This window comes from Phacochoerus africanus, chromosome 6 (assembly GCF_016906955.1).
Source record: "Phacochoerus africanus isolate WHEZ1 chromosome 6, ROS_Pafr_v1, whole genome shotgun sequence".
NCBI classification, from domain to species: Eukaryota; Metazoa; Chordata; class Mammalia; order Artiodactyla; family Suidae; genus Phacochoerus; species Phacochoerus africanus.
In genome coordinates, this window is record NC_062549.1 from 79,937,193 (window position 1) to 79,950,466 (window position 13,274).

Sequence of the window (13,274 nt, forward strand, 5' to 3'; positions counted from 1 at the left end):
AGCTTGGTCCTAGAGCTGAAAGCTCCAGGCCTTTGCCCCAGCCCAACCATGGCCTCTAAGTAGGAGGCACTGAAAGAAACCCCAGGATGCACGGAGACCAAATTTAACCCACACTAACATTTTAATGCTGTTTAAACACTCAATTAAATCATTTTTGGAGTTCCTGTCGTGGCTCAGTGGTTAGCGAATCCGACTAGGAACCATGAGGTTATGGGTTCGATCCCTCCTGGCCTTGCTCAGTGGGTTAACGAGTTGCTGTGGCTCTGGCGTAGGCCGGTGGCTACAGCTCCAATTAGACCCCTAGCCTGGGAACCTCCATGTGAGCAGCCTTAGAAATGACAAAAGGAAAAAAAAATTTTCTATGAACACTTTACTAATGAATGTTCATTCTAAATAAAAAAGGCCAATTCATGGGAGTTCCCGTTGTGGCGAAGCAGAAACGAATACGACTAGGAACCATGAGGTTGTGGGTTCGATCCCTGGCCTCGCTCAGCCAGTTAAAGATCTGGTGTTGCTGTGAGCTGTAGTGTAGGTTGCAGACGCAGCTCGGATCCTGCGTTGCTGTGGCTGTGGTGTAGGCCAGCAGCTGTAGCTTTGATTTGACCCGTAGCCTGGGAACCTCCACATGCCACAGGTGCAGCCCTAAAAAGCACCTCCCCCCAAAAAAAGGCCAATTCAGAGCTCCTTTGCAGCAGGTTAGGGATCCAACACTGTCACTATGGAGGCTTGGGTCATTGCTATGGTGTGGGTTTGATCCCCGGCCTGGGGACTTGCATGTGTTGAGGGTATAGCCAAAAAACAATCAAAGCCTTTGTCAAACTCCAGTGACTTCTGCGTTGTAGGGGTTACTTACCACAGCAGCATTTCCACCCAAGATTTTAGCCTATGGTGGTTTTAGGAGAATGACTGCTAGGAATGAGGTAATTTTTGGATAAAATGAAATTTATTCTATTTTAGTTTCTTTTATGATTTAGATAAAGTACTCATCATCATGAATTTCCATGTTTATTAAGACTGTTTTTGTAATGAAAAATAATGCCAGATAACCAAGTATTATTTATTCTATCATTTATTGAGGAAAATGTTTGATACATATTAGGATGAAATAATAGAAAGTGACCAGACATTGGGCTGTTTCCAGCGTCATAGTAGCCAAAGGAACAAGCCAGGACTCAGCAAGGACAGGAACCCTCCAGGCACCATCACAGATCCAGCACAAGGCCAATACCCACCTGGCCGCCTCCTGCGGTCTGTACATGGTCCAGCCCTAGTGCTCAGAAGCGGGACTTGAGGACACAGGAAGATACTCTCCACCGTGTGCTCTTTACTCTGCACGGCACCTCTCTAGTAAACTGAACATCTAAGGAGCCCGTAACGACCCCGAGGCTCTCCTCACGGCTGCTCACGGGCTTCAGAGCAAGCGCACTGTCTTGCCAGTCACCGTCAGGAAGTCGTCATCGGCCAGGGCACGCAGTGCTTCTTCAAACATGTCCCTGGTAATTGCCTTCAGGGAGAGAAGAGAAAAAGAAGTTGTGTGTGTGGAGCCCCTTGTCACTGCGGCATCTCCTTTCTTGGCGGCTGCACACTGTCTCCTGCTCCCACTCAGGAGGCAAACATTCCCTGCTGAGAGGCTCTGCTCTGCGTAGCCACTCAGCTCTGCCTTGTGGGGCCAAGAAGAGAGAGAGTGTCACAAAAGCAGGCGAGGAGGGCATCCGACCAGAGGTCTTTCTGTGAACAGTTCAGCCTCCCTTGTTCACAAAAGGGAATCCAAGTGTTTTATCCCCCAAACAAACTTATTACCTCACATAGATTTGATAGTTATTAAGATGTGTGACAGTAACAGTGTAACAGCAAAAATATACACTCTGAATATGTTATGAGGTTATTCACCGTCACAGATGATGCTAAGAGTGTATCACGGATGAAAAAAATAGCGAGTGACAAAAATGGAAACTGGTAAGGTTCAAAAGCCACGTGTCCACATTCATATAGAAACGGAAAACCCAACAAAATTCTCATTGCAGTTGTTCCCTGATGGTGATTCTCTTTTGTCTATATCCACGGTTATTACTTCAACGGTAGATGCAGGAAAAAAAACCTTTAAAGTGGCATCAAAGGAAAAGAAAACCCTATTAAACAAAATATACACATTAACACTTACTATGTCAGACTGTCCCCGAATATCTTCAAAAAGTTGCTGATATTTCAGGGCTGGTGTTTTGCCCTTGGATAAAATAAGCTTTTTCAATGCTTCAGCTAACTCTTCTTTCCGCTTACGAGAAGTGGCACTCATTCCTGATTTAAAAGAAATTAATGAAGACATTTCTGCTATAACAAAGTGAAAATGTTTTAAAATTTCCATTAATGTTTCTTTAGTCACGTCACCAAAAAAGGTTAGGGGATGGTGGCTGAGTGCCAGAATACACTCAAAATCAGAACGAGTTCTGAATTGCTTCCCATTTTCTATAAGCACAAAGCTGTGACTTTCCACTGAGCAGCCCTGGCCGTCCGTATAGAAGCAGAGCTGCCCTCGCCCAGGATGCTGGACAGCACGAAGCCCTCTGCAGTCAGACACTGCTGCTTGGGCATGTCTGTCTCTCACAACCCCGACCAGTCTGGGGAGGGACACGGTGCCCGTGCAGCGCACCTGTGGTCAGGATGGAAATGTCCACAATGCCGGTCCGAGGGTCGGTCGCCGACTGCTTTAGGGCCTCCCGGTGCAGGCGCTTCGCCTCCTCCACGTCAACTGCCTCTACCTTGTTTGAAAAGCGCACTTTGGCGTGGGCTTCGGCTAGACGGATCAGTGACTCCAGCTGCCGGGGGTACGCGGACACCATCCCTCGGCTGCTGCCGATCTTCCTCATGTCCACGTAAGCCTGCGAACACACAGACAAGCCGCCACTTCTCGCACGATGACCTCTGAACCCTGGTTGCTTGGGCTCCCCGGAAGCAAACCAAACCCCCACCACCTCTCTGTGCAGGCCAAGAGGGGGCAAGAGCCAGGTCCAGCTCAGGCCTCAAACTGTTAGGGCCGAGGGGTCTGCCCAGGACACACAGGGGCCTGGTGCTCAGAGGATGGGCTGTATCAGGAACCCGTCTGGCCTGTTTACGCAGCAGCCAAGGGTTACTGGGCTAACGTGCAATGAGGTCAACTGTTTAAATGCAAGTATGGATGACAAATTCCATCGAGATGATACAGGTGGGCAGTTGTGTATCAGGTGTAACTCTCATCGGAGCATTTTTTGGGGCCTGTGTCAGGATGTAAAGCCCACCAAGAGCGAATAAAAATCCCCAACAAACAGAAAGAGGAGTTCTACAGTGGTCTAGTATCATCATTGCTGTGGTGTGGGTTTGATCCTGCCCTGGAAACTTCCACATACTGCAAGTATGGCTGAAAAAAAAAAGCAGCCCAACAAAACATCAGGAACTTCCTTAGTATCATGTGTGAATAACCTGATGTGTGTCTTCATGCAGTGCTGCCCATGTAAAAGTTGCTGAAAAGTGAACATAAAAACAAGTAGATGAAGACCAGAGTTACAAAACTAAGTAGCACCACCTCTATTTTGGCTCAGGTCTTAAGGACACCATGTTTACAAGTATTTAAATAGAAAAAAAGTGCTTAACATGTAGAAATGAATCCTTTCCCCTTTCGACATTTGGAAAAGTCAGTTATGCAACACAGGAGGGAAAGTAGTTGCAGAAGAGCGTCTGTTGCTCTTGCCCAAACACTGGCTGCTTCAGAGGCTGCACAGCGCCCACAGTGCTCGGGCCTTAGGCAGCCTCGAGCGGACCTGGTACCTCGATGAGCGCCTGGCTGGCGTCCTGGCTCAGCCGGGGCAGGACGGTGCTGTGTGCATAGGCGATGTAGTCCCTGAGCACTGCCATATCCATGACCTCCTCCTGCGCCTGCTCCTCGCTTTGGTAGTACAGGGACACCAGGTGGTGCGCCAGACGCCGGTCATAGGCTTCGTCCTGGGGGTCCAGCATGAGGAAGATGAGGTCAAACCTGAGAAGACATGGTCAAGGTTCCCTGTGGAGACGGCAGTGCACCTGCAGGGATGCCCAGGTGCACACCTTGAGCGCATGCTCCCTGCAGCTCTCAGGCACCAGAGGCTCCTGAGTCGGGAAACACCGTTACAGTTCTGAAGACTGAAGATGCAAATGGAAATAATTCAACAGTTCCAGGGGAAAGGAACCATTTGTTAAAAGAGTTGAGCCATCGAAATCTAAAATCTGCTTATGAAATACACCTATGTCTGAGAAAAGTGTGGGCTACGTGACTCCTTTTCCACCAGCTACATTTTCAGAACCTTTTCTACCACACGAAGCTGCTCTCTGCACTTTGCTGCTGACCCTACAGCGGCTGTAGGACCCCGTGCCCAGAGACAGGCTTCTGCAAGGGCCAAGGTGAAAACACAAGCCTACTTCAGGGGAGCAGAGAAACACACAGTCCTCATCTTGAAAACCCGTGACGACCGGATCTGCAGACATCTACATTGCAGTGAACAGCTTATGACGGTGGCACGCGTTGTCTTGGTGCTTCCTTTCGGCCACCCCTGTGGCACACAGAAATTCCCAGGCCAAGGGTCGAATCGGACCTGCAGCTGTGACCTACTCCATAGCGTGGCAATGCCGGATCCCTAAGCCACTGTGCCACTTACAGGGAGAAGCTGGATCCTTAACCCACGGTGCCACAGTGGGAACTCAACTATTTCCTTCTCTTCATCTCACCCCCAGGCCTTTCTAAATGAGCAAAGCATAACCATCTTCCATAAAAATACACTTCCATACCTTGATAACAGTGTGTGGGGCAGCTGAATGTTTTCAATGGTGGTTTTTTTCGGGTTCCACTGAGACTCGATAGGGTTTGCAGCTGCCAGGATGGAGGTGCGGGCGTTGAGCTGACAGATGATCCCAGCCTAGTAGAGGTACAGTGCAGTTAGAAGCCTTAGTCCCTCTGTCAGGGACCTGCTGTCACCACGAGCCACAGGGCCTAGCACAGTGACCTCACCACCAGGGACAGCGCCCTGAGTCAGATTTGTGCTGTTTCAGATCAGCTTTTGCTCTGAACACATCTTTCTCAGGAACTGACCTCTCACACAACATTTAGGACAAACTTGAGTTCTATGAGGACAGTGACAGGAAAATACCCGGAGCCTGAGCTCCAGGCCCCGGTATTTCACCTTGGCGATGGAGAGCGTCTGCTGCTCCATGACCTCGTGCAGCACCGACCGCGTGCTCTCGTTCATCTTGTCGAACTCGTCGATGCAGCAGATGCCATTGTCACTCAGGACCAGGGCCCCCGTCTGCAGCACGAGCTGCCGCGTCTCGGGGTCCTTGGTGACATAGGCGGTGAGGCCAACGGCACTGGAGCCCTTCCCGGATGTGTACTGGCCTCGCGGCACCAGGTTGTACACGTACTGCAGCAGCTGGGACTTGCTGGTCCCAGGGTCCCCGCATAGCAGGATGTTGATCTCGGCCCGGAACTTGCCTCTCCCTGTGTGGCTGAAGTCCTTCCTTGTTCCGCCAAAGAGCTGAAGCAAGATTCCCTGGACACAGACAGGCGCAGTCACCAGCAGCCAGCGGTGGAAACCCGGCTGAATGCTCAAGGCGCTTTTCTACCCGGTGAACAGTGTGAGTTACCAGAGTGCAGGAGGACCAGGGGCAGGAGGCAAGTGCTCTGCAGCTGTGACACCGGCCGAGCCGTCCCGCCAGGCATGGCCCTGAGCCTGGCTCTTAGCTCCTCGGGGCTGTTTACCCAGAGGGCCCAAGACCCCAGCCCGCCTTACCTTCTTTATATCTTCATGTTCATAAATGCTCGGAGCCAAGGCTGAAGCAAGTCTCTCGTAAATGTCTGGTTTTCTGGAAAGCTCCTTAAGCAATTCCACACGTTTCTCTGAGAAAAGTTTCTGCTCCGCCTCTTCATCGAGGCCATGCAGACGTTTGGAGTCGGTTTTGCGGTAGTGAATGACGTCAATGTGGGTTTTGTAGACAGACTTCACGTTGCTCACTCTGGGGTTGATGCGGATGGGGACAGCTCGGTAGATGCCTGAGGGCACAAAGGGTTACTCTCACCACCCGAGGCGGGCAACTCAGACCTGGCGCGGCTCTGGGCACAGCAGCCAAGGTGACACAAACCACTGTCTCTACAGGACGCGCTGCTTACACCTTTGTTTGAAACAATTTTCATTTCTCTTAAACCAGATATACTGAATCTAGTTATAACTATCTGACTGAAACAAACACTATGATCTTATACCAAAAACCTGGAAAGAGAGGAAGTCCTACCACTCATAGATTATTTCTGGCAGTAACAGTGGGACAGCCTACAGCCTTTGGGGATACCACGTTGCCTTCCCTGCCGAGGCTTCCATAACTTAAGGCTGAGTGACAGTTGCTGGACCCCACGGCCAAATTCAGCGCCCATGCTCTGGGACGAGGGTGGCAGGCTGTGGGGCACCAGGGGGAGCATGTCCTGGCATAGCCGCCACTGAGGCCGCCTGTCCTCCTACCAGAAAAAGGTTAGCCCTGAACCAAGTGTTTGGGAAGGCGGCAATGCCAATGCCAGCTCCTTCTTGAGACACCAGGGCCATCAGGTCAAGAAGCACACAGCTGAGACAGAGAAGAGGTGATGCAGGGGACACAGCCCTCACCTGTGACGTGCACTCTGTCCCCAGGCTGGACCTTGTCCACCAAGTCGTTGTGAGCAAAGAGGACGACTGTGTGTGGTGTCTGGCCGGCGGGCATGTCCTCAGGAGACTCCTGGAGCTTGATCTGAAAGAGCCGTGCAGACCCTCAAGACAGGCCGCGCCCTCCCCGCTCACAGCTATTTCCACCTCCTCAGGAAGATTTTCACATTAAACCTGCTATGGAATAAAGTGTGCACGAGAAGCCGGCACACACACTCAGCCCAGTGGCTGCCGGGTCACCCACCTGCCAGCTGACAGACTTAGCCTCCACGTTTGGGGACCTTCAGGTTTTACATGTGCCTGCCTGATGGGCTAGAGACCCTCCAACCTTAGTATTTCCCACAGAAGCATCTCATTAGATTTAACTTAATTACAAATGATGTTAAACTGAGGATACTCCCTTACAGAACCCCTGCCCCTGGCAAGACCCCAGAGGAGCACCCAGGGCCCGGCCCAGGCCTCTAACGAGCCCGCCTGCCCCAGAGCAAATGAAGTGTGGTTTCAGGGGTCCGGAGTGGACAGGGCATGCAGAGGGGCACGCACCATCTGCTTGTCGGAGAAGACGGAGCGGTTGTGGATGAGCGCCATGCTGTGGGTGGTGTGGCAGCGCTCGCAGGTGCCGGGCTCTGCAATGCGGCCTCGGTCTATCTCCACCCGGGCCGTGTGGGCGCACACCTGGCACTGGAAGAAGGCCTCCTGCATCTCGGGGATCAGCTGGGATGTCCTGATCACCATGCCGCTGATGGCAATGAGCTGGTCGATGTCTGCAGGGTGGGGAGAGGGCAGGTGTCCTGAGCCGGAGCAGACGTCCAGCCAGGAGGGCCTCAACTGAGGTGTTGGGATGGCCAGGGTCACAGAGCAGACATCTCGCTGGATACCCTGGGGTCTGGCCTCAGACATGCTTCCCGTGTCTGGCTTGCTCCCCCCAACCCCTTAGGTCCACTTACCCGTGCTGAGCTGGGCCAAGCCAAGGCTACCTGGAGATGTGGGCCCCAGGATGCAGCCGAGAGCCATGCTTGTGACCATCTCCTACAGTCACAGGGGCCATCCCCACGTCAAACACCATTGCTTGTCTGTTCTTTCTTTCCTGGGGCCCTGTCCCAGGCACCCCCATCTCCTCCCTCGTGTGCCTCCTGTCCAGCTCCGCTTTTTGCCTCCATGCTTTTGCCCATGTTGTTCCCTCGCCTGGATCTCACTCTTGCCACACGCGGGGACCCTGGCTCCTAATGAACCGGGTAGGCGGCTGGGCTGGGTGGGGTTCCCGTGTGCCCTTGGGGACAGGCTGAGCCTCCGCAGCGTCACCCATGGGGCAGGAGTCAGGCCCCCCTGCTGCTGAGGACTAGCACCCGGCAGAGAACCACCTTCCCCACAGCTGAGCTTCCCACGCCGCCAGCTCTCAACAGGGCTCACGTGGCCTCTGCCATCTGGTCCCCGCCCCCCCCATATCCTCCTGCTCCCTCCCACCAACCCTCCTCTTCTTTTAAAATGTAGCTGTTGTGATGGCTGGATCTCTGGAAGTTCCTTGACTTCTACAACCATGGTCATTGCCAACCTCCCTGGAACTTGCCCTTTAGTAATAAAGCAGCCCAGCACCCTCATCTGGACAACTCCTACCCACCAGGGTTCCTCCACAACCTCCCAGTGCGGGGATGGTACCAGAGTCAAGTTCCCAAGGGAAAATATGACTCTTCCTTCGTAAATGGCCAAGTCCAATATTTGCTGCTGTTTATTGGTTGTTTCGCTTTTACTGAGATATGCGTCTTTAGCACATTTACCTACAGGAGTACTTGCTAATTTCCTACAGCTTTTATACCTCACTCAACCATCACATCTGCCCTGTGTTTTCACTCCTACAGGCACCGTCCATGGTGGAGCATCCTAACTGCACTTGAACACACCCTGCATACTCAGGAACTTCTCAGGAGAAATTCTTTCTGCTCAAAAAGGATCAATGGCTCCCCACTGGCTTAGGATTAAAAGCCTAAGCTCCTCAGGCCCCACCCAGACATCCCTGCTGCAGCCATCGCGTCCTGTCTGACATCTTGCTTCACTTCTGCTCACATCCCTTCTTTCTGTCTAGAGTGAAGCCCTTAGGTCTGCTTCCCAATCCTTCCCATTGGGCCGGCACTGCCTCTACTTGGGCTGAGACTTACCCGCCACATGCTTCTGCCTCTTCCACCATTTCTTCTGTAAGCTTCAGGGCAGGGACTGCATTTTATATTTGTTTTCAACACTGACCCTGAATTTAGAGAGCTATCGAGTTATAGTATCTTTTTTATGGTTTCACTTTAGTTAACAATAGGTATGGTGGATCTAAAAGCTTATGGGTGACTGGATCTGTCACTAGGTCTTGTCAGTTTATAGCCCACGACCAATGCTTTTAAAGTTCCTTGATGAGGTTTTGTTTACTTTCACATAAGGTATTTTCCTGCTATTAAAAGTGTTACCCTCTATATGTCATCTCTATCTCAGTAAAAGTGGAAGAAAAATCACCTTCTGGATTCAGGTTCCTCATATTCTTAGTCTTCAATGCATTGAATGGTCTTACTTGAATCTGATGTTCTAAGATCGAGTCAGGATAACGGTCAAAGAAGATCTCATTGACAGCCATGTCGAAAGTTGGGATAACTTCCTTTAAAAACAAATATAATGCAGGCTGTGTTTGTGTTCTTATTTCAATATATTCTTATTTTTTTATTTTTTGTCTTTTTAGGGCTGCACTTGTAGAATATGGAAGTTCCCAGGCCAGGGGTCAAATTGCAGCTGTTGCTGCCAGCCTGCGCCAGAGCCACAGCAATGCGGGATCCAAGCCACGTCTGCGACCCACACCACAGCTCACAGCAATGCCGGATCCTTAACCCACTGAGCAAGGCCAGGGATCGAACCTGCAACCTCATGGTTCCTAGTCAGATTCGTTTCCACTGTCCACGATGGGAACTCCCAATATAGTCTTAAATATAATAAAGCAACTCATGTTAGCAAAGCATCAAAGCAAGAAACAAACAAAAAAAACCCACAAAAACTCACAACCTGCATAATCCAAAAGCATTACCTTGTAAAATCACAGACATGCTGTTTACAAACCTTTGGGCACCCTGAACTCTCTCACCTCTGCGTATTCCCACTTGAGTTAAATAATACCAGACAGACAATAGTGCCTTCATGGAGTTCCCTTGTGGTGAGGGTTCGATCCCTGGCCTGGGAACTTCTGCATGCCATACCCAAAAAAGTTGCCTTTATGATACTGTAGTTACATGACCTTAGTAACAGAACCTCATCCTCTCATGACTTACTTTTTCTCTATAACAAAATGATATCAAAATATTCACTCAAATTTGTTAATACCTATTCCCCATTTTGCAGATAAGGAAACAGCCTCGTGGAAGCTGAGGAACTGGACCAAAGTCTCAGTTACTCAGCAGCAAAATCAGGATTTAAAACCAAGTCTGGGAGCCTTTTATCGAGGTTACCTGACCTGCTACCTCCCAGGCCTAAGTCCTAATTTCACCCCAAATAAAACTTAGCTCTCAACTTAAAAAAATAAAGCAAAACCAAGTGTACCTGCCTTCAAAGCCTCAAGCTAGATTCCATGTAGCTGATATTTTGTTGATAAAACCTGAACTTAGTAGGTTAATGTATCCTGTTAGACTGCAGGAATGGGAACACACCTAGGAAACGTTTCCATTTAAGATACTTTAAGTCACCAAACCCAACAAACTGTCAATTATAAGTCACCATAATTTTATATAGAAAGACATATGGCCAGTTCAGTTACAGCATGCTGTTTTTTCATTTGTTTGATCTTTTGTCCTTTTTAGGGCCGCACCCATGGCATATGGAGTTTCCCAGGCTAGGGGTCTAATCAGGGCTGTTGCTGCTAGCCTACGCCAGAGCCAAAGCAACGCCAGATCTGAGCCACGTCTGTGATCTACACCACAGCTCACGGCAACGCCGGATCCTTAACCCACTGAGCGAGGCCAGGGATCGAACCTGCAACCTCATGGTTCCTAGCCAGATTCATTTCCGCTGCACCACAACGGGAACTCCACGACATGCTGTTGACATTACCACACACCCCAGTTTCAAATGTTGAAGTGTGGAAAAGTGTCCCTCTTAGAGAAGAAAGAACAGGGTTTTAAGAAGTTGTTATGCTTTGGAGGCATAGTCTGTCTGCTATGAAGTTAATTCTACTGTACGGAAACTTGGCACACGCTCTAGATGCCTACTGTAGTTCCCCAAGGTGAAGGCCAAGTCCTTACCTGTGGGTAGCAGATGAGCTGTCTGTACAGATTTGTGTCAAATGATTTTATGTGTTCACAGTTTACGTTTAAAAATGGCTCTCCAGTAACGTTAATCTATGAAACAGAAAAAACAATTTATATTCTGCTAATTGTTTTACCACCTACTTTGAGTTTTGAGGTGAGCATATTTGATTACCTCCCCAAGTCGCTGCATGTACAGAGGTTCAGTAATGTCTATGCCAACATTTTCTTCTTCTTTAGCCAGAGGATCGATAAAACGCTGAAGAAATCTCTTAATGGGGAGAGAAAAACATTAAGCTTAATGCAGGTAGGAATAAGCAACTATACAAAACAAAGTTATGAACACTGGGGTGCATGTATCTTTTCAGGTTAGTCAAGACATGGAAACAACCCAAGTGCCCATCAACAGAAAACTGGCTTAATAAGATATGAGAAGAAAAGACATACACAGTAATACTACTCAGCCATAAAAATTGAAAAATTGCTGTTTGCGGCAACATTGATGGGTCTAGAGAACATTATACTTAATGAAATGTCAGGCAAGAAAAAGACAAATGGTATATGATATCACTTATGTGTGGCATCTATAAACACAAATAAATCTATACACAAAACAAACACAGAGACATAGAAAGCAAACTTATGGTCAACTGTGATAAAAAAAAAAGAAAAAAGAAAACAAATTTACGGTTATCAAGGGGAGAGGAAAGAAGGGAGAAATTAGGAATATGGGATTAACAGACACAAGTGCTATATTTAAGATAGAAGGGCAATATGGGTTTACTGTATAGCACAGGAAGTTATAGTCAGTATGATAACCTATAGTGGAATATAAACAAAAAAACACATATAATAACTAAATCACTTTTCTATACACATGAAAATAACACAATATTGTAAATCAACTATACTTCGAAAAAAATGGTGTGTCAATTTGGAGACAGCCATATTTCTCTTTTAAAAACTTGTCAGCTACATAAAGATCTGCCCCTAAATATTACAGGTTACTTGGATGCAGTTACAAACACTTTCTTCCAGCCATTTCTGGAGCCTGCAGGATGACAAATATCTCACCTGAAAATTTTCTTTGCACGTTGCCACATTTACATCTGTTCCCCAAATCACGAGCTTCTGGCCCAAAGACTGCTCGCTTGCCACTATATCCTCTGCGGCTGGCTGTATAGGAAAAGACGACGTGAGCAGGGTCACGGGGATGGCCCACCTCGCCCGGCCCCTATGCCCGGGACCGCCCAGCACTCACCCCGTCCGAGTGCAAGTCCACCTGCAGCCCCTTGCGCGCCGACCCCAAGTCGGGCCTCTGCCGCACCGGTGTACCACGAACGCCACTCCTTGGGGTGCCCTCCACTCTTGAGCTTGGAGTGCCGTAGGTCAGCGGCGAGCTCATGTCCAGGTCCAGGGGGGCCCCTGGGGACCGGGTCCCATGGGGTGAGCGCAGGGGCCTGATTCTCGTTCACTACCCCCACCCGGGAGCACCCCACCCCAGCCACCTCCCAATCCTGCGGACCCCCGAACCCCGACCGGGTGGCTAACCTGCCGACGGCGCACGGGGCGAGCTGCGGAGCTCGGTGCCTGGCGACAAGGGCAGCAGCTGAGGTTCTCCAGCTGACGGGGGGTCCTGGCCTAAGGGGAAGGGCATGGCGGCGTCGGCGCAGTTGGCCCCGGAGCCGCACGGGGACTGGGGACTTGGGGCTGACCCGGCACTGCCCGCCTGCCCTCCCCGGAGACCCCACGGGGCACAGCCCAACCCCGGGTATTCACCTGGCGGCGTAGGGGCGGCCCGCCGAGTGCTGCGACGGCTTGGGGTGGACGCCGGGGACGACATGGCTGGCTGCGCGACAGGGATTCTGGCTCGAGTGGATCCTCCCAGATGGACGCCCGCCTTCTTCCCGCGTTCCTGAACCCCTGCCTCTCAGCCCTTCCCCCAGCCCCGCTGACCCGCGGGGCCACACCTGAGGGTCGCGCTTGCTCTGCTCCAGCAGGGCCCAGGTTTCCCGCCGGCGGCACCGTTGTCTCCGCCCCCTGACGGCAGCTCACCAATCAGAGCGGCGCCCTGCTTCCGGAAAGGACCACTGTGCAGCAGCAGGGGGAGCTAGACGGCCTCCTCACGCGCCCCGCAGGAGACTGACGCAGAACTCCCCGGCTCGAGTGGTCTTGTCCGCGACTGGAGTGCGATTTCGCGGGAAATCTAGGGAGGTCGCCTGACTGCGTTCAGGGTCCAGGCGCCACAGGGCGTTCCTTGGTGGAGCCGCTCCTGCGGCCTTTGGAAGTCCAAAAGATATGTCCCTGCTCCTTACACAGGGCT

The 13,274-nt window shown here is 50.7% G+C and overlaps 1 protein-coding gene across 1 annotated transcript; it reads right to left on the bottom strand.

Moving 5' to 3' along the window:
• Positions 1-1,051: 1,051 nt before the first annotated feature.
• MCM4 (minichromosome maintenance complex component 4) lies at positions 1,052-13,060 on the bottom strand. The gene is made up of 17 exons (XM_047783944.1): positions 12,922-13,060; positions 12,731-12,800; positions 12,503-12,592; positions 12,213-12,376; positions 12,026-12,127; positions 11,127-11,222; positions 10,949-11,044; positions 9,183-9,321; positions 7,233-7,453; positions 6,654-6,774; positions 5,790-6,049; positions 5,184-5,549; positions 4,792-4,919; positions 3,799-4,006; positions 2,648-2,876; positions 2,162-2,295; positions 1,052-1,504 (listed from the first exon to the last, which is right to left on the bottom strand). Exons 2-17 carry the CDS (start codon positions 12,792-12,794, stop codon positions 1,412-1,414), a joined length of 2,511 nt encoding a protein of 836 aa, XP_047639900.1. The 5' UTR covers positions 12,795-12,800; positions 12,922-13,060; the 3' UTR covers positions 1,052-1,411.
• Positions 13,061-13,274: the final 214 nt, after the last annotated feature.